Source organism: Suricata suricatta, chromosome 1 (assembly GCF_006229205.1).
Source record: "Suricata suricatta isolate VVHF042 chromosome 1, meerkat_22Aug2017_6uvM2_HiC, whole genome shotgun sequence".
NCBI lineage: Eukaryota > Metazoa > Chordata > Mammalia > Carnivora > Herpestidae > Suricata > Suricata suricatta.
The window spans coordinates 110,240,372-110,263,424 of NC_043700.1; the positions used below are offsets into that span (position 1 = coordinate 110,240,372).

General features: G+C 36.2%; 1 protein-coding gene and 1 non-coding gene across 2 annotated transcripts in view; one reads left to right on the top strand and one right to left on the bottom strand.

Annotated features, from left to right (window-relative positions):
- Positions 1 to 23,053, bottom strand: part of GSTCD (glutathione S-transferase C-terminal domain containing) — a 134,176-nt gene that overhangs the window by 20,332 nt on the left and 90,791 nt on the right. Inside the window, exons 6-8 of the mRNA XM_029942438.1 lie at positions 10,458 to 10,573; positions 10,251 to 10,295; positions 7,934 to 8,062 (exon numbers count right to left, since the gene is read on the bottom strand). Coding sequence (XP_029798298.1) covers positions 7,934 to 8,062; positions 10,251 to 10,295; positions 10,458 to 10,573 — 290 coding nt within the window. The remainder of the gene's footprint in view (positions 1 to 7,933; positions 8,063 to 10,250; positions 10,296 to 10,457; positions 10,574 to 23,053) is intronic.
- LOC115303758 lies at positions 7,352 to 7,483 on the top strand. The gene has a single exon (XR_003914227.1). It is a non-coding gene; the product is annotated as a small nucleolar RNA SNORA51 (small nucleolar RNA).

Here is a 23,053-nt window from a genome sequence, read left to right on the forward strand (position 1 = left end):
TATATCTTTTCAAAATAGTGTTTTCAGCTTCTTTGGGCAAATGCCCAAAGTTTCCCAGGGGGGCAGGGCCTGAAGTAAAGAGGATCAAGAGTTCACTTATCCTGATGAGCACTGAGTAATGTATAGAGTTGTTGCATCATTATATTGTACACCTGAAACTAAGATAACACTGTACATTAATTACACTCCAATAAAAAAATTAGTGGATCATATGGTAATTCTATTTTTAATTTTTTGAGGAAACTCCATACTGTTTTCCACAGTCACTGCACCAATTTTCATTCCCACCAACAGTACATGAGGGTTCCTTCTACTTCACATTCTTGCTAACACATGTTATTTCTTGTCTTCCTGATTTCAGCCATTCTGACAGGAGTAAGGTGATATCTCATTGTGGCTTTGGATTTCCCAGATTAGTGATGTTGAGCATCTTTTCATGAGTCTATTGGCCATCTCAGTGTTTTCTTTGGACAAATGTCTATTCAGGTTCTCTGTCCATTTTTAATCAGATTGGTGTTTTTTTGGTTGTTATTTGTTTTTGGTATTGAGTTTTATAAATGTCTTCATATAGTTTGTATATTAACTCCTTATCAGATATATCCTTTGCAGATATGTTCTTTCATTCAATAGATTGCCTTTTCATCTTGTTGATGGTTTCCTTCACTGAGCATAAGCTTTTTATTTTGGTGTACTCCCAGTAGTTTAGTTTTCCTATTGTTTCCCTTGCCTGAGGAGACATATCTAGAAGAATGTTTCTATGACTAATGCAAAAAGATTATTGCCAATGTCTTCTTTGAGGGATTTTATAATGTTAGGTCTCACATTTAGGTTTTTTATCTATTTTAAATTTATTTTTGCATATTGTGTAAGAAAATTTCCAGTTTCTTTTTCTTTGCATGTAGCTGTCCATTATTCCCAGAACCATTTATTGAATAGGCTGTTTTCCCCCCATTGTATATTCTTGCCTCTTCTGTCATAGATTAATTGACCACACAAGTGTGGGTTTATTTCGAGGCTCTCTGTTCCATTGATCTGTGTGCCTATTTCTGTGCTAGCACCATACTGTTTTGATTGCTATAGCTTTGTAATAGTGGGCTTTTTAAAATCGAGAGAAATGGATTCTTCATTATTGACACATTTTCTTTTATTAGTTTTTTGATATTTTCCTTCCCACCATTTTATCTTTTCTCCTTCTAGTCCTATTCTTGATGTATTGGGTTTCATGAACTGAATCTTTAATTTTTTTTTAAAACAATGCTTATTTCAGTTTCTATTTCTTTGTCTTTTTTTCTTCCATTTTATCAGGTGATGTCCTACACATCATCTTTCAGATTTTCTTCTTTTTTTTTTTAAAGTTTATTTATTTATTTTTAGAGAGAGTGAGTGAGCAAGGGAGGGGCAAAGAGGGAGTGAGGGGGAGAGAGAGAGAGAGAGAGAGAGAGAGAGAGAGAGAGAGAGAGAGAGAGAGAATAAATCCCAAGGAAGCTCCATGCTGTCAGCTTGGAGCCCCATGTGGGGCTTGATATAATGAACTGTGAGATCAGGACCTCAGCTGAAATCAAGAGTCAGAGACTTAAGCAACTGAGCCACCCAAGTGCCCCTATTTTTCTTGTTGTTTTTGTTTTTTGTTTGTTTTTGTGTTTTCTTTGTTAACATATTTTTAGTTTCTTTGTTGGTTTATTAATTTTTTTTCCTTTTTCATTCTATCCTTGTTTCAATACTAGAGAGTAAGTGACAAAAAAGTTGATTGGAAGTACTAATTGACAGACTTAAACTCTGGTGGGCTTCACTAGTGACTGAGTGATCAGGTGGCTAGCTCCCCCTCCCCTTTATTTTCAATTACATCTGTAGTATCTGTAGTTATTTCCTCTGGGGTCAGTTTTGATTCTGAAGAGAAACATTTTTTTTATTTCTTTGAGAACATAATTCTAGCTTCAGAATTTCTGGAATTAAGGGCAAGTGGGGGGGGGCAGGGGGAGGAGATCCATCATTCAGTGTGCAGATTCTCACTGAGTTCTTGTTTTCAGTATGGCACATTGCCCTTGCCCTCCTCTGTGAACAGTATCCCTGTATTTTGAGCATTTTGAGCATCTCTGGCTCAGTTTCTTCATAGAAGGAACTTCTAGTCTTTTGCAGGAGTCAGGGAGTCTACTCAAGACAAGGTCAGAAATCTGGGTCTCTAATTAATATTTTAAATTAAAGATGATTTCATCTCCTCCCTTAGCCCCTTCCCCTGAGGTTTCTGGTATTCTAAATTCTTGACTAATCTGGGATCCTGTGAGAACACACTGACTTGCTTCCTGATAGTCACTCCCTCTCCTCATGCTTTTAAGTTTGATCTTCTTTTTTTCTACTGAACCCTTTACCATTTTTCTTTAATCTGCTTTCTACCTTCATATATAGTGGTTCCAAGTTACAGAATCTTGAACCCAGTCTCATCAAAGATGGAGTCAGATTCTTCTGGTGTTTGTTCTCCTTGTTATTTGGAAATCTGATGTTTCTTGGGGAGAAGGGGGTTGAAATATCTCTATCTGCTGTTATGACCTGGGAAGTCCTCCATTGCAAAACAGTTTTTTAAAAATTGTGTTTGCAGGGGCGCCTAGGTGACTCAGGCGGTTGAGTGTCCAACTTCGGCTCAGGTCATGATCTCACAGTTCGTGGGTTCAAGCCCTGCATCAGGCTCTGTGCTGACAGCTCAGAGCCTGGAGCCTGCTTTGGATTCTGTGTCTCCCTCTCTCTCTGCCACTCCCCTACTCATGCTCATGCTCTGTCTCTCAAAAATAAATACATGTTAAAAAAATTAAAATATAAAATTGTGTTTGCAGACTACCTACTTCCTCAAGTTCCTTTTCTTTTAAAACAAGGATTACATAAATTATTCATCAAAAGTGTTACCGAATTACATTGTATAATTGCATGTGCATTTAATTGTATATAAACATACATATCTAGAAATAGGCTTGTAATTAAGCACTCAGCACTGATAAACATAAACCATCATATTAAAAATTGCTATGGGTATGACAGATAAACTGTTTTGAGATTTTGAAATATATATTGGCAATGTAGAAAATATTCACCAATAGTGTTAGAAATCAGTATCTATCAGTTGGTTCAGAAGACTCTGTTACTGTTGGAAATAGTCAGCTAAAACATTTTGGTGGGAAAGTTATTTAGCATTGACACAGTTTTTGTTATTTAATGCAGTGTGTTTTTCCATAGTCATGGTGCTTTCTGTAGTATTGTTTAAGAGTATGCATATTAATACACCTGGTAAATTAGGTCTTAAAGAGAATAATGTTGTAAAGTAAGTTTTCACAATAATGGAGATTATTTATCCTGCATTAAACAAGAAGGAAATAATAGACTTCTTAAAAAAAAAAAGCAGCCTGTATGGCTGTCAATTGAGTGCCTGACTCTTGATTCCAGCTCAGGTCAAGATCTCACAGTTTGTTGGATTGAGCTCTGCACCGGCTCTGTGCTGACAGTGTGGAGCCTGGTTGGACTTCTCTCTCTCCCTCTTTCTCTCTACCCCTCCCCTGTGCACATGCACACACATGTTCTCTCTCAAAATAAATAATCTTTTTTTTTTAAAGCCTTAAGTGGTCTTATTTTGAAGCAATATTTTGTAAGTTTCCCTTTAAGGGTCTTAGTTTGAGCTGCTATAAGAAAAAAAAAGACCATAGCTTAAACAGCAAACATTTATTTCTCATAGCTCTGGAGGCTGAGAAGACCCAGATCAGGGTACTGGCGGATCTAATGCCTGGTGAGGGATCCCTTCCTGGTTTGCAGATAGAGAGCTGGGAGAGGAAGCAAACTCTCTTTGCCTAAGGGGCACTAACTCCATTCAGGATGGCTCCACCTTTACGACCTAATTAGCTCCCACAGGCCTACCTCCTAATATCCTCACATTAAAGGTTAGGAGTTTAACATGTAAAAAGCTTTGAGAGAGGACAGAAACATTCAACCCATGACACAGACTTAATTCATGGTCATACAGCTGCATATATTGATACCTGGAGGAAAAAATACTTTCTTGGACATTTCTTATTTTTGAAAAGACTTTTATAGTTTCCTCAGGACACTAATAGTCATTATAATAAAAAGTCAGAATAAGCCAATCAAAAGGTATTTTTCTTTTGTTTTTCTTCTTTTTTCTGTTTATTTATTTATTTTTGAGAGACAGAGAGAGACAGCACGAGCAGGGAAGGGTCAGAGAGAGAGGGAGATACAGAATCAGAAGTAGACTCCAGGCTCTGAGCTGTAAGCACAGAGCCTGATGCGGGGCTTGAACCCACGAACCGTGAGATCATGACCCGAGCCGAAGCTGGATGCTTAACCAACTGGGCCACCCAGGTGCCCCAAAAGGTATTTTTCTAATAATCAAATACTTGTTTTGAAGGAAAAGAATATACATTGTGTATGTTCAGAATTCTTTTAGATGCCCTGTAGTAATCCTTAGGGACTTATTAGCCTCTCTTGGCTAAATAAGCTATCTGCAAAATATTAAACACAAATATTTATTTTTCAATCTTTATTGCTTACATTATTATGAATATAAAAACATTAAATTTGAGGTATTTTGAAAATATGGAAAATAATAAAGAGAAAATTTTATTACATAGCATATAGAGATAGCTACCTTTAAAAATGTCTGGGGCACCAGGGTGGCTCAGTCAGTTAAGTGTTCAAATTCAGCTCAGGTCATGATCTCACGGTTCATGAGTTTGAGCCCCATGTCAGGCTCTGTGCTGACAGCTCAGAGTCTGGAGCCTGTTTCAGATTCTGTGTCTCTCTTTCTCTCTGCCCCTCCCCTCTCACTCTCTCTCTCTCTCTCTCTCTCAAAAATAAATAGTAAAAAAAAAAAATCATATTAACATATTCCTTCCATCCTTTTTTCTTTTTGAAGGTGTTTTTTTTTTTTTTTTTTTAAGTTTATTTTCTTATTTTGAGAGAGGGAGAGACACGGGAGAGGCAAAGAGAGAGAGAGAGAGAGAGAGAGAGAGAGAGAGAGAGAGAGAGAGGGAGAGAGAGAGAGAGAGAGAGAGAGGGAAAATCCCAAGCAGGCTCTGCACTGTCAGTGCTAAGCCTGATGCAGGGCTTAAACCTACATACTGTGACCTGAGCTCATGACCTGAGCCAAAATCAAGAGTCTGATGCTTAACTAACTGAGCCACCTGGCATCCCATCTCCCATCCTTTTTTAAACCAGTTTTTACATGGTTGAGATCACACTGCAGAGTAAGACGAGGTCCAATTTAGTGAGTACTTCCTAAACAGCAGACAACCTGCTAAGTGCTTTATATACATTGTATCAATATTCTATGAACCAGATATTTTATGCCTAATTTATATATGTAAAAACTGAGGATTAGTGAGTTTAAATAAATTGCCTAGGGCCATCCAGCCAATAAGTGGCCAAGCTAAAATTTTAGCACAAGCTTGCCCAGTATCAAAATCCACACTCTTTACCATTATGTTTATTTTCTTTGCTTACTACTATAACTAATTTTTTATATCATTAACAAATCATTGCAGATATCATATAAAGTAAAAAATGTAAAACCCCTGTATGATTAGGTTTATCTCAATGAAGCCCTGCAGTCAATGAGTAATAATATTTTTGAGAAGTCTTACAAATTTTAAGATCAAGAATGGAATATATATATATATATACACACATACACATACATATATATATATGATTTGTTTAAAATTCTTAAATGTAGTTGGTTCTAAGACTTTAAAATTCTCTCCTTAAAATCTGGTTTACATCATTACTTTCATATCTAAAGAAAAATAGTAAAAGGAAAATGTATTTACTAAGCAAAGATAAATGATAACAAAACCTTTATTGAAAACATCACCAAATCATGGATTAATGCAGGTTTAATGCATTTCCCGTACCTAGTTATTCTGATTTCCTCTCTAGCTACACTATTTTCACTGTAATCTATTTAAGAGTTGGAGCCACTGATGCATTCAGTTTGATTTATCTAGTAACAATACTTCAATTATCCTCCTAGGTAAAATTATTTTCTTGAGAGTAAATCTAATTTTGGTTTAATCTTCCAAGTAATTTTAATTCATTTTCTATATATTTTGACAAAAATAATTATGAAAGAAAAAGGCCATTATGAAGATATTATTATGAAATGTAGATAAAATATCACATTAAAAAAGACACAAACATTTTCAGTTTGGGTTAGTGACTTATGACCTTATAAGTTATAAGAATATGCCAGAATGATTTAGCACTTGTAAGCCACAAAAGAGTAAAAAGACATATGGCTGATAAGAAGGGAAATTTGTGATTTGAGAGTTGAGTAATACCTCAATATCTTGCCACCTTAAATATTCTGCCTGGTGTACTGGTAAATGGGCATTGGCTTAATGGCTCATTTCATGGGAGAAGATTTAACCTTTACACCAACATTTATGTAACATTTAGGTTGCACAGATATATATAATCAGTTTGAATTTGCTATTTCAGATATCTCCATTTTCCTTAATTTCCTTATTAATAGCTTACTTCTCTTCATATATATAGGCTTGGCTTGACATAACCAATCTAGATCATGTCTACAAAGGAAACAAATTGCATACATTTTTGCTGTAAAAGATAACAATCAACCCCACAAACTTTCAGTAGTTGATATCTAAAAAACGAACCTCATTGGACAAAAATCATAAGAACTACGAATGTCTCGATTTCTGAAATTGAAGAAGATTTCCAGTGAGACCAGCCTATTGTATATGTTGTATGAACACATACAGTTGGGAATGCAGATCAGCACAACTGTCCTAGAAAGTGACTTGGCAAATGTATTGAAGTCTTAATGCATATGATATCTGTCATAGTAATAATCATACATAATGACAACATGGAGAAAAAGAGACATGATTGATGAGTAGGGGAAAGATTTATGACGATGTTCAGCTAAACCAAGATCTATGTAGTATGATGTCAATGATAGTAACATAAGTGTAAACATACATTTGTATGTGTGCATGAATATATAAAAACTAAAGGTTTTTGACAGTATTCATTTCTCAGAGGTTGAAATACTGGTGATTCTTTTTTACATTATTATGTATTTTCCTATATTGAACATATTGTCCTTTAATAACAGAAAAAAATTATTTAAAACAAATACAAGGAGGGCCGCTGATTGAGCTTCTGACTTTGGCTCAGGTCATGATCTCATGGTTTGTGGGTTTGAGTCCTGCATTGGGCTCTGTGCTGACAGCTCAGAGCCTGATCCTGCTTTGAATTCTGTGTCTCCCTCTCTCTCTGCCCCTCCCTTGTTCCTGCTCTGTCTCTCTCTCTCTTTCAAAAATAAGTAAACATTAGCCTCTTGGTCCTCACCACGGGCTGTGTTCTTACACTGACTGCACAGAAAGAGGAAGCAGAGTAAATCCACCCATATACACCCCAGCCCAGGTGCTCTGCCTGGTCTAGGTTGTGAATGGGGGGGACATGTAAGAAAAAAAAAAGTAAACATTAAAAAATTAAACAAAAAATAAAACAAATACAAGGAATAACAGTAACATTTGTTTGTTTTTCTTTCATTATCTTTTAAAAATATAAAATAAACCAAGGGGAGTCATTGTCATTAGAAATCATTTGTTCATTCCATTGATAACTATATTTATTTAAGCACTTGCTACAAGTCAAACAGAGTTTTAGGCACTGAGGATTCTGCAGTGAAGAAAATAAAGTTCATATCTGGGGTAGGAACAAATGTTACCTCAGTCACATAATGGTGAAGTGTTATGAATGAAATAATATTCATTAATGTGCTGTATTTTAAAGATAGTAGAAAACAAAAGTTATAAACCTGTTTAGCAAAGAATATAAAAGTATCTCCTTTATTTAGTCTAAGGCATGTAATTTTTTTAATTAGCTGAAGAAATTGAAATTGAGTACTTACCCCAATATTAAACATCCCTGTAAAATACTCCATGTTTGCTTGAATGAACCAAATGTTGCTTAATCCTAGTTCATCACTTCTCTTCTTAGCACGAACTAATGACAGTTCCTTATTTTCTATTAATGTAACCTAGATTGCATCCAGGAAACAAAAGTATACTCCGTAACATAATTCAGACATTAGAGCAAAATATTATTACTGTATTTCAGCTTTAATGTAGAACATATTCAGAGAGTGTGGTACAAAACTGAACAAGGTCCTTGAGCTCTTGCAGCTTACAGATGGAGTGAGAGAAGTGAAACAGGCAAGTATGAAAGAGTGATAAGGGTTTAATGAAAGACATATCATGTGTTACCACAGCACTCAGACTTGATGACTGAGGAAGGTTTCAGTCATTTAACATAGAAACTTAATGTAGAAGCTGAGGCCTGAATATCAATAGAAACTAGCTGGTGCAATGAAGGAGTGTTTCAAGCAGAGAAAGAAACATGTATGGAGCCAGAAGTGAGGCAGATACTGGATGTTTGAAGAACTGAGAACACTGGTGTCTCCAGGGCAGAGTGTGCGGTGGTGATGGTGAGTGGGAGGACAGGGTGTAGAGGGTGGAGATGAGGCTGGAGAGGGAACAGGAGCCAGGTCATGTGATAGAAGAAGGTTCCGTTGCTGCAGTGTACAGTATGTGTTGGTGGGGGTGAGGCAGAATGAAGGGTACCCAGTTAGGAGTCTCTAGGAATCCAGGCCAATGAAGATTGGAAAGGATTACTGGTTTAGAGACAGAAAAGTGGGGAGACTTAAGTCCCTTTCATCATTATCATCTCTAGTTCTACCCTTACTTTGTCCTTATGCTTGTCTTCAGAGGAAAATCCTGGGTCCCTTTGTATAAAAGAATCTGTCAGAATATACTTGGTTTAAGGCTTTCTGGACATTCATTATTCAATCCAAGATTTCCCCTCTCTAGGCTCAATGTCTCTAAGTTTCCAGAACTATTGGGAAGGGGGAAAAGACACCATATCTCTGACTCTGCTTCTCCAGAGTTCTACTCTCTGAGCTTTCTTCCTCTAGCTCCAACCACGAAATTGTTACTTTCTTTGATAACAAAACAGACACCTGCTAGTTATTCCCAGGACTCCTTGTCCATTTTTCCCCTTATATTCTAAGGAAGGAAAAGAATAAAACCCTTCTACCCCCTCCACCCCTCCCTTAATTCTGACACATGTCATTCTATGTTCCTTTTTCACTTCTGAGAGGAATCACTTTAATTAAGTTGCACCTTCCAGAGAGTTCACAAGCAAAGAATCTGCCCCATTTGCTTTGTATATTTTTTATACATCAAATTTTAGATTTTTATGCTAAGAGATGGTCACTGTGAGGAAACGACTTCATATGGCAGAAGACTAAAAATAACAAACTTCTAATAAATAGTGGCAACCACTGCATAAACGGTGGTACATTTACTTAAAAACATACTATGTAATTAGATTTTAGTGATATTTTAATAATGATATTTGAAACTATTTGCAATAAGGGAAAAACATACTGAGTGAAAGCTGGTGACTAAAATTGTATTTGCAATTTTAGAATCTGCAGTAAGAAGCATTCTCACAGCCAATGAGTTGATGAGAATATGAAGAAAAAAGCATGAGTGAGGAGAAAAGGGATGAGTGTGGTGAATTTGGAGTTTATCTTTTTTTTTGACAAATTTTGTTATTGCCATTACAATTTTGATGAAAATCAAGATAACGAAAGAATATGCTTAATTAGGGTCAGAAGCTAGTATTTCCAATATAAAATTATGTTGACAATTAAACTAGTTTTATAATTCGTTGTTTTACTTAACCACAGAATAGTTATGTCCTCTAAAAATTCTTTAAAAGCATAACCCTTTTAGGGGCCCCTAGGTGGCTCAGTCAGTTAAGCTTCTGACTCTTGGTTTTGGCTCAGGTCATGGTCTCATGGTTGGTGAGTTCTAGCCATGCGTCAGGCTGGCAGCATGGGGCCTGCTTGGGATTCTCTCCCTTTCTCTCTCTCTCTCTCCCTCTCCCCTCCCCTCCTCATGCTGTTTTGGTCTCTTTCAAAATAAATAAATAAACTTTAAAGAAATATATAACCCTTTTATAAAAATTAAAACCATATTGTGGTCCTACTTTCCTTTTTTTAAGGATTCTTAGAAGTTTAGTTCAAAGACAAAAAGAAAATATCTGTGCCATGTGTGTGACCTGAGTGAATGCTTATAAATTCAAAGGGCAGGGGTAAGACTCAGCGAACTGAATTACGTAGTTTTCCAGCGTTTCCCTTGATCCGTCACTCAGAGTTTTACCTGGCATGATGGCAACATGTGAGCGAGGACAATGCCAACATGGCCCTGGAGAAGGCAGAAAAGGAAACAAGTCAACTCGGGTCCCTAATGCTTTTTTCTCATTCTGAGACAGCAGTCTTGCCAAATAAAAATATGACTTTGAACATAAGACAGTAAAGTCACATAGTCAGGGAAAGGCCAAAGAGAATAAAAGGAGAGACTTAATACCCCGCCGCTGCAGAAGTCCACAATTCTGTCACCAGGTTTGGCCTGACTTGTCACCACATAAACAAGGTTGTTTAACTGCTGTTGCTTCCTTAAAGCTCGATCACTGGACATTTTGCCTGGGGAAGACAAGAAGTGAAGACAATGAAATGGTAGGCATTGTGAGAGAGTAAGAAGGCACTCTTAGAATGGATCACTGGCATCCAGAAAGAGGGGTAAATATATAAATGAGTTACAAATTCCACATGATCCATAATGAGAGGACCAGAGACCTGGAACCCAGAAATGAAATCTCTCTAGGCATATTTTTACTTTTATTCACATCCAACTTTTTCTTTCGATAGTCATGGAAAAAACATCTTCAGAGAAGAAACCATAAGTGAAATATTAATTGCAGAGTCATACACAAAGTGCTCAGTAAATGTTTTCTGGATGAATAAAAATTAGCAGTAACAGTCCCTTCCCTCTATCCCTACCAGAGACATATTGCAAAGATTACCTAATTCTAGCTCATTGCTTAAATCTCCTTGGACAAAAGAGAGCTATAATAAATAAAAACATTCTTATTATTTAATCAGCACATCCTTGAACTCTTAGTTCTTTTGGTTAGGCTACTTGGAACATAGGTGTCACATTGAAATATATTAATGCTTAGCATATTTAGAGAGAAATTCGATTTTACCATATCAGCTTTGAAGCTTCCTTTCCTCATGAGTCAGACACAGAAATCTAATGCAATTAGAGATTAAAGATAGGGCATTTCCAAGTATGAAATGCCTTGGGCCTAATAGCATGAAAATATCTTAACTCTCCTTCAAAGCCACTAGTTAAGTCCACGAAAATAACTCCAGAAGAATGAATGAATTTATTTGTTTTTACATATTTCAAATGTACTTTTTGTAAGAGCAAGATTAAGAAAATATAGAAGCAGATTTCATTGATATAGATAAAAGGAAAAACTCAGAAAATCTTTTGCCTTGATCAAAAGTTATTTACAGATACCAAGGTTTCCCTGCTCCATTTTTACAGGAAAATAGCCAGACTTTTTTCTTTTCTTCTTTTTTCTGTTTTCCTTCTTTCTTATGTTACTAAAATAAAAATACTGGAAAATCTTTATTTTAGGAAAAAATCTCTATTTTATTCATAGAAAATATGAATAAAAAATCTATATGCAAGAAAAAGATCCATAATCTGATAAGTCAGAGCTAATATCTTTATATATATGTACTTCCAGCTGTATCTAGAAACTCATAATGTTCAAGATAGTATATAAAACACTATATCACAACTCTTTCCATGTCAGTGCAAATATTAGTTTTAATGGCTGCATAGTATGTCACTGACTATGTATGCCATGCTTACATAACCAATCTCCTAAAGTAATAATGTGATCATCATCATACAGCTCAATTACTGTACAGATTCTTATGTAGCGTGTCCTAATATGAATTTCAAACATGAAGGGCTTTAAACCAATAGTCTGGTGACTTCATTTGTGAAGACAGTTTCATGTAGCTTTATTTTCACTTTTCTCTAATAATATAATTGTGAAAAATTAAAAAATATGTGAAAACTCTTGTCATCCTGAAAGATTAAGACAATTTTCAACACAGCAAAGTTGAAAGAATCTTACAGTGACTGCTTTTATAACCCCAACCTAGATTCTACTGTTAACAACTTACCATACTTGGTTTATCACACTCTTTTTCTTCTTCAATTTTTTAAAAGTTTATTCATTTATTTTGAGAGAGAGAGTATGTGTGTGAGCAGGGGAGAAGTAGGGAGAGCGAGAATCCCAAGGAGGCTTCACTGTCAGTGCAGAGCCTGACAGGAGCTCGAACTCACAAACTGCGATATCATGACCTGGACTGAAGTCAGGAGTCCAACGCCTAACCTACTGAGCCACCCAGGTGGTTTCTCACTTTTATTCATTTATCCATCCACTCATAAATCCACCTAATTTTTTAAAGTAGGTTCCACACCCAGTGTGGAGTGCAACATGGGCCTGAACCCATGATCTGAGGTTAAAACTCAAGCTGAGATCAAGAGTTAGATACTCAACCAACTGAGCCACCAAGGCACCTTTCCACCTAATTTCTTATAGCAATGCCGTTCTGATTTAGAAGAGGAAGAGAAATAAGAAGAGGAGGAGAGTAGGGAAGGCAAAAAAGGAAAAATATTTTTGAGCCCCGTGGAAAAGCTAGAGTCACAAATGCTGCTGTTTAATGGAACCATCAAGAGGCAGGAAATGAGCACAAACATATTAGTCTTCACTTTGTGGATTTCTTAACATATCTTAGCCAAAGGATTTTCATAAAGTCAAAAGAAATTACATGTTGTAAAAATAAGAAGAAAAGAACATTTATTTAATGAAATAACTAACATCCAGTTTGATATCATTATTTCTACTAGACGTTTAGAATTATCTAACTTTCTTAGGTTTGTTTCAAAAACAAATGTTGATGAAGATCTGTTTTTCTTGCTGAAATTCCATCTCTGCATAGAAAGAATTCATGCTGAAATGAAGTTTGAAGGCAGAGGGGTAATTTTCAGGGTTGCGTTTAAATAGACATTATTAGGGAGCCAGGGGGGCTCAGTCAAGCATCGGATTCTTGATTCCAACTCAGGTCATGATCTAAATGTTCATGAGTTTGAATCCCACATAGGGGTCTGTACTGACTGTGGAGCCTGCTCTCTTTCCCTCTCTCTCTCAAAATAAATGTTAAATAAATAAATAAATTAATAGGCACTATTAATTTCATACACATACTCTCACAGATTGAGCTAAAAATACAGTAGCATAATGCTCAGATACTTTATGGAGAAGCCACCTCTAATAAAGCATTCCTCCTCCCCATTCTGGTTTAAAAATATTATGAAGCTCCTGGAAACATGAACAGGATCTCAAATACAATGACCAAGGTAAGAAAGTGGTATTTTGATATCCTACTTTCTATTTATACCCAATATTCTTCTGCCTAAGACACCATTTGTAAGCATACATTTATAATCTATTTTTAGTCTGACTAAAAATGCTGGTTCTTTAAGTGTCACCACAGAAAAAGAAACTCAAGAATTAAAATGATCAGGTGTTTTAGTACAAATGATATCATTTGTTTTGTGATGTAATTCTCCCCCAGTGAAAGTGAAGTCTTTTCCTTGTCTAATTCGAGTTAGGAGGAACCTGATTATTGAGACAACTTCAATGTTGTTTGCAGTGCCCAAAAAGAAAATACAAAGGTAGAGCAGTCATTTTTTAAGTGAAGGAAGAGCTATGTTGGACCACCAGCATTTTTGTCAGTCCAAAGCATCAAATAAGAAAAATTAAAAAGAAAATCATAGATGGGAATGTACACATTTGTAGCCAGGATACCTGCTCAGTCTAGTAAGGTATGCCCAAGATCATGCAGCTCTTAATTTTTTTATTTCTTAGTCCAAAGCAACAAAGTACCTTCCATGTTATGACTTCCTGGTAAAAGGCAGGTGGTTGGGTGGTTGGATACACATTTGACTTCTTTACTAAAGATTCATTTGCTGCTTTGTTTTCAAAGTATTTGAGATAGAGCACACCAACTACATTCTATAAGGCTTTAAAAAATATACAATTACATATGTGGGCAAAAAAGGCTAAAACTGATGATTTAGAGAGTTTAGAAACATGCTTTTTGTTTGGAAAGCTATAAAATCAAGAAAGCAAATTTTTTCAACATTGATGGATATAGCAGAGCTATTCTATTCTAGAGAAGGCACAAGACAACCTAATAGACAAAGTGACACTGACAGGACCTCTGGTGAGAGGAAAGGGACAACCGCAAAGTTTACTGTTTTTGAGAGGCCTGACTGACAGCATTAAGATGAGGTAATGAATGGTCACTTATGTTGTACATAGCACTGAAGAGTGAGGTCCCATCCCCAGGCCAGGCTATCCTTTTCATGCTTGGAATAGTCAATTAGGCACCTACTATGCTCAGTACCTGTCTGTATACTGAGGACATATCTCAAAGTGACTAAGACATAGTCCCTGTCCTTAGGAACTAAGAGAGTATCTAAAAGGAAGGAATGGGTGTTCATTATGTGCAAATGTATATGCAGTGAAAATAAAGGACTAATTGATACATCAGAGAGGAACTTACAGAGACCTGGGGCATTTCAGCTGTCTTTAAGGAGGAAAAGAAACTCACCAGATAGAGTGGCAAGGGAAGCATGCTAAGAATGATATGGCATATTTAAGGGAAAACCACAATTAGCTCGTGTGCTTAAAAATGAGGATCGAGGGGAAGGCACCTGGGTGGCTCAGTCAGTTAAGCATCTGACTTCGGTTCAGGTCATGATCATACTGCTGGTAGGTTCGAGCTCCACATCGGGCTCCGTGCTGATAGCTCAGAGCCTGGAGCTTGCTTGGGATTCTGGGTCTCCCTCTCTCTCAACCCCTCCCCCAATTACATGCTATTTCTCTCTTAAAAATGAATAAATGTTAAAAATGAGGATTGATGAAAAAGAACATAAGATAGGCCTGAAAATATAGGCAAGACTGGATGGGAAAGAACATTGCTTGTTATTTTGCCTTTCTGTGCTGTAGAGAAAACATAACCTCACCTTAATACTTAATGTGCTTAGAGCCCCTTAGAGACAAGTTCTACTTGAATAGACAGCACTGTTATTTTTACATTGTTATATATTAAAAAATGTTCTTATAATGCTAGCCTGCATTGTTTTTATTCAGGATACAGTATATCCTCAAATCAGATCGGATTATTAATAAAATTCTCTGGACCATTCAACTTCAACTAATGTTAGCTGTCTAAGTAACTTAAATAAGAAAATGAAATAGAATTAACTCATTGAAACTCACTGACTCATTTTGAACCGTGGTGTTCTATAATAAGACGGCAGTTTGGCTCCTTATTGGATTGTCCTTGTCACTCTCCTTCCGGGCTCTCTTCCCTTGGTATTGCTCTGAAATGCTATGATCATTAGGTCCTATCTTTTGTGCCATAACTTGTCATCAAGAATGTTTTTCCTGTTTATATTAACTAAAGTCCCTTCCAAATTTACCCATTAAAATATCTCTTCTTTGCTTAAAATATCTCTAAAGGCACCTCGTTGGCTTAAGAAAAAAATTTTTTTTACTTCTTGGCAAGAAAACAAGGTTTCTAGTGATCTGGGCACCACTACTTTGCCAAACTCATCTTCTGGTACTTTCCTATATATCCCCTATATTCCAGCTTTTCTAAACAATGGTGAAATTCAAGGTCAGTGAGGTGGTGGCTTTAAAAATGTGTTCCCTCTGCTTGAAACCTATTTTCTTGCTTTAGAACCCTGTGACCCTACCAGCTTTCCTTGCTGATTACATTTACATTTAGGACTTTTGTAATAAGTTTTTTTTAAAGACAAAGAGAAAAGGTAACTTTTTCAAACTCTTTGTTACTACTCAAAAGAACTAATATTTTATACTATAAAGCACTACTATTGTTAACTAGTGAAAAAATTTTCTTATTATAACTTCTGGGAGTTCATCTGAAGAAAAGGAGACATTAATTGAAAAAGATATATGAACAACCCAGGGCGCCTGGGTGGCTCAGTCAGTTAAGCATCTGACTTCAGCTCAGGTCATGATTTAGCGGTTTGTGAGTTCGAGCCCTGTGTCAGACTCTGGGCTGACAGCTCAGAGCTGGAGCCTACTTTGAATTCTGTGTCTCCCTCTCTCTGCCCCTCCCCCACATTCTCTCTCTCTCTCTCTCTCTCTCTCTCTCTTTCTCACTCTCTCTCAAAAATAAATAAACATTAAAAATTAAAAAAAAATATATATGCACCACTATGCTCATTGCAGCTTTATTTATAATAGTCAAGATATGGAAACTACCTAAGTGTCCATCAATGAATGATAGATTAAATGTGGTATACACAATATACACAATTGAATATTATTAAGCTATCCAAAAGAATGCAGTCTTGCCATTTTGAGACAAAAAGGACAGACCTTGAGGGCATTTGCTAAATGAAATAAGTCAGACAAATATCATATGATCTCACTTATATGTGGAATCTAAAAGCATAGTTTGCTGGATGCCAGAGGTGGGGGTGAGAGGGGGCAAAATGCATGAAGGGGGTCAAGTCATAAGGTTGTAATGTATAGCATGGCAACTATACCTAATAATACTGCATATCTGGAAGTTGCTAATAGAGTAGATTCTGGAAGTTCTCAACACAAGAAAAAAATTCTAGAACTATGTGTGGTGATGGATGCTAAATGACTTATTATGATGATCGTTTCACAACACATACAAATATCGAATCATTATGTTGCACACATGAGACCAAAATAATGAAGGTCAATTACACCTAAAAAAATGTTAATGGTATGTAGGCATAATTAGTTATATTAACTATCAAAAGAACCATTAGCTAAAATTGCTTGTGTTTCTCTGAAGTTGATACAGATGATTTTTCCAGACTAGATGAACTTGGGTGCAATTAAATGCAAAGAGTGTTAGGAGACTGACAGGTACATAACAAGTGATAAATAAAAGTTTAATGAATTAATTTTCTTAGGAATTAAGACAAGCTAGATTTAAAGGCCACATGCTGACTTATGTAGGTACTAAGCATGAATGAAAACAAGTTAGCTACCAATGTTTGTATGTCTGTATTTGTTGAAATAGTAAAAGAAGTCAACAACAAAACAGTGTTTCAGGTGGGAATGGAAAAGTTTCTGAGAACTTTGATGAAGGAATAAGAAAACAGCTATTTAAAGCTATATCAAACACTAGACAAAAATTTTAAATGGATTAAAGACCTAAATGTGAGATAGAAAACCATTAAAAACCTAAAGGAGAATACAGGCAATAACTTCTTTGACCTTGTCTGGAGCAACTTCTTATGACATATGTTTCCTGAGACAAGGGAAACACAAGCAAATATAAACTTGAGACTTCATCAAAACAAAAAGCTTCTGCACAGTGACAGAAACAATCAAACTAAAAGACAAACTATGAGATAGGAGAAGTTATTTGCAAATGACATAACTGATAAAGGGTTACCATTAAAAAAATATAAAGAACTTATAAAACTCAACACCCCCAGAATGAATAAACCAATTAAAAAATGGACAGAGATATGAATAGTCATTTTTCCAAAGAAGACATCCAGATGGCCAAGAGACACATGAAAGGATGCTCAATTATCATCCATCATCAGGGAAATACAAACCAAAGGTACAATGAAATATCACCTCATATCTGTCAGACTGGCTAAAATCAACAATGCAAGAAACAGGCATTGGTGAGGATGTGGAGAAAAAAGAAGCCTCATCTGCTGTAGGTGAGAATGTAAACTGGTGCAGCCACTGTGAAAAACAGTGTGGAAGTTCCTCGAAAAATTAAAAATAGAACTACTCTATGCTCCAGCAAAATTGCACTACTGGGTACTTACACAAAGGATACAAAAATACTAATTCAAAGGGATATAGGCACCCTGGTATTTATAGCAGCATTATCTACAATAGCCAATTCTTGGAAACAACACAAACGTCCACTGACTGATAAATGGATAAATGGATATATAATACACACACACACACACACACATATATATGGAATATGTATAATATAATATTACTCAGACATAAAAAGAATGAAATCTTGCCTTTTGCAATGATGTGAATGGAGCTACATGGTATTATGCTATGTAAAATAAGTCAGAGAAAGACAAATACCATATGATTTCACTCACAGGTGGAATTTAAGAAACAAATGAGCATAGGGGGAAAAAAATAAAGAGAGGCAAACTAAGAAACAAACTGATAACCATAGAGAACAAACTGAAGGTTACCAGAGGGGAGGTGGGTGGGGGGATGGGTTAAGTAGGTGGTGAAGATTAAAAAGTGCACTTATGATGAGCACCACGTGTTGTATACAGGTGTTGAATCACTAAATTGTATACCTGAAACTAATATTACACTGTATATTAACTAATTGGAATTTAAAGACAAACTTGAAAGAGCCAGAAAAGCAGGAATGAAATTTCTAAAGAAACTCGTGTATTGATGCATGAAAATATGCAGCAACATAAATTTTACACCTTAGGTTAGAGCAAGTTTGCTCTAAATTTTGGAGACAAATTATTGGAAATACTAAATGTTTAGAAGAGTCCTTTGATTTACATTTTTTAAAGTTAGTTACAGGCTAGCATCACAAATCCTCTAAGCCATGCTAACCTCACAGGGACAATTTTCTTGCAACAAAAGATACTAATCATCTGATAACCTTTTTCCTCTTCCCCATCCCAACCCATTCACACACCCCATAGTGTAGTCTATGAAACCAACAACTGTGCAACAGTGTGATTTGTGGTTATTTTCACACTGACAATTTTGTTATACACAGTATTAGAGCATTCAATAATTATTAATTAGAAATTCAGAAAGTTTAAAGAGGCCAATTTATTCCTCTCTAAATTGAGGAATAATAACCTCACATAAACCTTAATCAATCATTGACCAATAAATCAACCAACCAACTTGACCTACCTAGAACTAACTGCTCTAGATAATGTTAGAAACACAAAGATATGTAACATTTGGTTTCTGTCCTTAATAAAGTTATGTTTGGGGGTCCCTGGGAGGCTTAGTCGGTTAAGTATTTGATTCTTGATTTTGGCTCAGGTAGGTCATGATCTTGCGGTTTGTGAGATTGAACCCTGAGTCAAGCTCTGCACTGACAGGGTGGAGTCTGTTTGGGGTTCTCTTTCTCTCCCCCTCTCTCTGTTCCTCCTCTGCTCATGCTCTCCCTCTCTCTCAAAATAAATAAATACATTTAAAAAAAGTTATGTCTTGTTTAATTAGTTCAAAGCATTTTATTTGAGCTTAGAAAATATATTGTATTAGCCACATTGTACAATATATTGTTAATGAAATAAAATCCATATATATTTCATCAAAGTTTCTAAAACAGTTGGTAACACTTTCTATTTTTATGATGCTTTGCAATTTATTAAGCACTTGCATATTGGATATGTAATCTAACCTCCAAACTCTCAGGCTGTCACAGTGAATGACATTTTCCTTATTTTACAAATGAGGACACTGAGCCTTAATGAGGTTGTTCAAACTTAGGACTTGCTCAAAGACACACACTGGTAAGTAGGAAAGCTGGGACTCTAACCAAGAATTTCTATACATCAGGTTCAGCCTTCTTTCCACTATGACTTGCTATCTCTTAAACAGATGATTTTGATTAATTGTGATATCAGAACTTCAGCACTGGTACTTTTTTTATGTGTGAGTTCAAGGAAATGAGGTGCTTTTTATGAAGAAAATGAGGGATTTCCCTAGTAATTGCATCTTAGGGAAAAAATGTAGTTCTTCAGAATCAGTCATAAAGTGCAGTTTATTTCAGACCTTCCCCTAAGTAAAATTTCCAAGAGTAGGCTTACCAGTAAAAAAGATCAATTTAAGTTTTGGACTCAACATTTTGGAATATATCACCAAGGCATTATTCGGCGGTCTCATAAGTCACTCTGTTTAATGAATTGACCTTTGAGTGTCACCTTTCCCAGAAAGAGACCGTTTCCTCGCTTTGGGACTGTAGCAACCTTTTTTGATTTTATAGAAAAGTGACATGGGGAGGTTGAGCAATCAATTTGTTGCAAAATCGGATTATCCAGGAGGAAAGAAATGAAAATAGATTGGAGGATCTTTCATGTTTCAGTACTGCAGATGCTGCCTAAATATAGCACACACCTTTTCCTCCCATATCCAATTCTAGAGCATCTTTAAAAACCTAGTAACTGAAAAACAGTTAAGCAAGATGCTAGGTTGGGGGAGAAAATTGGAGAAAATAGTCATTATTAGTCAAATCAAAACTTCTGTTTTGTCTATAGAAGGGCTTATATACAAAAACGGTAGAAATTTTAAAACCTTCTTATTCTTGCAATATTTTTCTTGAAGATGCATAAAATATTTTGATTTCAGAATACCAGATCTGAGAGTTAATTGAACATATATATATTTTCATTCTGTTAAAATGCTATTTACACCATACAAAGTAAACTTTACTTTGCCCTGGAATTTAGTTAAAAAAAAAAAAAGTCACAATATCTTTCAAATTGCCCACAAAACCATGCTGAAATGCTTTAGAACAAAAAAACATGAACTCTAAAAAATAGTTTAGGTGTTTATTTATTCTTCCTCTTTCAGAGGCCTAAGTTAACAATAATAAGGTATGTTAATAGTTTTATTAATTTTTTGAGATCATTCAAGTAATCCTCAATTTGGCTTCCAGGATGGTATGTTTCAAAGTATTCAGGTTAACAACAACAACAACAACAAATCCCCAAAAACCCAAAGTATTCAGGTTAAGTGTTACTGATACTCTAGTATAGCTCCAACTATTGATTGTTAACTTTCCAAGAGTCAAGCAATTTGAAAAAACAGCTTCTTTTGTGCAATGATTTTCTTGTTTTTTTTTTTTTTTCATATATTTCATTTGGATTAAAATAAATGAAGGGGCATCTGGGTGGCTCAGTTGATTAAGTGGCTGACTTTGGCTCAGGTCATGATCTCACTGTTCATGAGTTCGAACCTCACGTTGAGCTCTGCACTGACAGCTCAGAGCCTAAAGCCTGCTTTGGATTCTGTGTATCCCTCTCTCTCTGCCCCTCCCCTGCTTACCCTCTCTCTCTCTCTGCCTTTCATATCTATGTTATATTGATACATAGTATTCCCATCAAGAGGTGGTTTCTATGTCTGTTCCCTTGAATCTGAGCTCTATGATTGCTTGTCCTGTGTAATACAGAAGCAAAAACTGTGTTTATTTCTGGCAGCTTCCACTTTCTTTTGAGTCGTTTGCTCTTGGAACATGGCACCATGCTTTAAGAAACCAAGCCTCCCTAGTTGATACTGTACAAACACACAAGGTCTCCAACCAAGCCCTACTAAATCCCAGATTTGTGAACAAAATCAATAATTGTTATTAAAAGGCATTAAGTTTGAAGTGATTATTTATGCAGCAATAGATGACCAGACTGATATTCTAACACTGGGCTTTTATGGATTATCATCATTGAATGGTGTTATGAAGGCACCTAACCAACATGAAATTGTGCTAGGTACTATAAGAATAACCAAAATAAAGAATGGTTACTATACTGGGGTGCCTGGGTGACTCAGTTGGTTACGTTAAACCTCTGACTCTTGATTTTGGCTCAGGTCATGATCTCATAGTCATGATCTCATGGTCGTGAGGTCAAGCCCCATGCTGGGCTCTACACTCAGCATGGAGCTTAGTTAAGACTTTCTCTCTTCATAGATAGAAAGCATGAATAGACTGATAACCAGTGAAGAAATCAAATCCGGGGCGCCTGGGTGGCTCAGTCGGTTAAGCCTCCGACTTCGGCTCAGGTCAGATCTCATGTTCGTGGGTTCGAGCCCCGCGTCGGGCTCTGTGCTGACAGCTAGCTCAGAGCCTGGAGCCTGCTTCGGGTTCTGTGTCTCCTCTCTCTGCCCCTCCCCCTCTCATGCGCTGTCTCTCTCTGTATCAAAATAAATAAAACATTAAAAAAAAAAGAAAGAAATCAAATCCGTTATCAAAAATCTCCCAATGAATAAGAGCCCAGGGCCAGATGGGACATTTAAAGCAGAGCTAATTAATACCCATTCTTCTCAAACTATTCCAAAAAATAGAAATGAAAGGAAAACTTCCAAACTCATTCTATCAAGCCAGCATCACCTTGATACTCAAACCAGACAGAGACCCAGCAAAAAAGAGAACTACAGACTGATATCCTTAATGAATACAGATGCAAAAATACTCAACAAGATACTGGCAAATCGAATTCAACAGCATATAAAAAGAATTATCCATCATGATCAAGTGGGATTCATTCCTGGGTTACAGGACTGGTTCAATATTCACAAATCCATCAATGTGATACATCACATTAACAAAAGAAAAGATAAAAACCATATGATCCTGTCGATAGATGCAGAAAAAGCATTTGACAAAAGACAGCATCTTTTCTTAATAAAAACCCTTGAGAATGTCGGAATAGAAGGAACTTACCTAAACATTATAAAAGCAGTTTATGAAAAGCCCACAACTAATATCATCCTGAATGGGGAAAAGCTGAGAGCTTTCCCCTGAGATCAAGAACACGACAGGGGTGTCCACTCTCACCATTGCTGTTTAACATAATGCTGGAAGTCCTAGCATCAGCAATCAGACAACAAAAGGAAATAAAAGGCATCAGAATTGGCAAAGAAGAAGTCAAACTTTCACTTTTCACAGATGACATGATACTCTACATGGAAAACCCGGCAGACTCCACCAGAAGCCTTCTAGAACTGATTAATGAATTTAGTAAAGTTGCAGGGTACAAAATCAATGTACAGAAATCGGTTGCATTCCTATACACCAATAACGAAGCAGTGGAAAGAGAAATCAAGAAACCGATCCCATTCACAATTGCATGAAAAATCATAAAATACCTAGGAGTAAACCTAACCAAGGATGTAAAAGACCTATATGATGAAAACTATAGAAAACTTATGAAAGAGATTGAAGAAGACACAAAGAAATGGAAAAACATTCCATGCACATGGA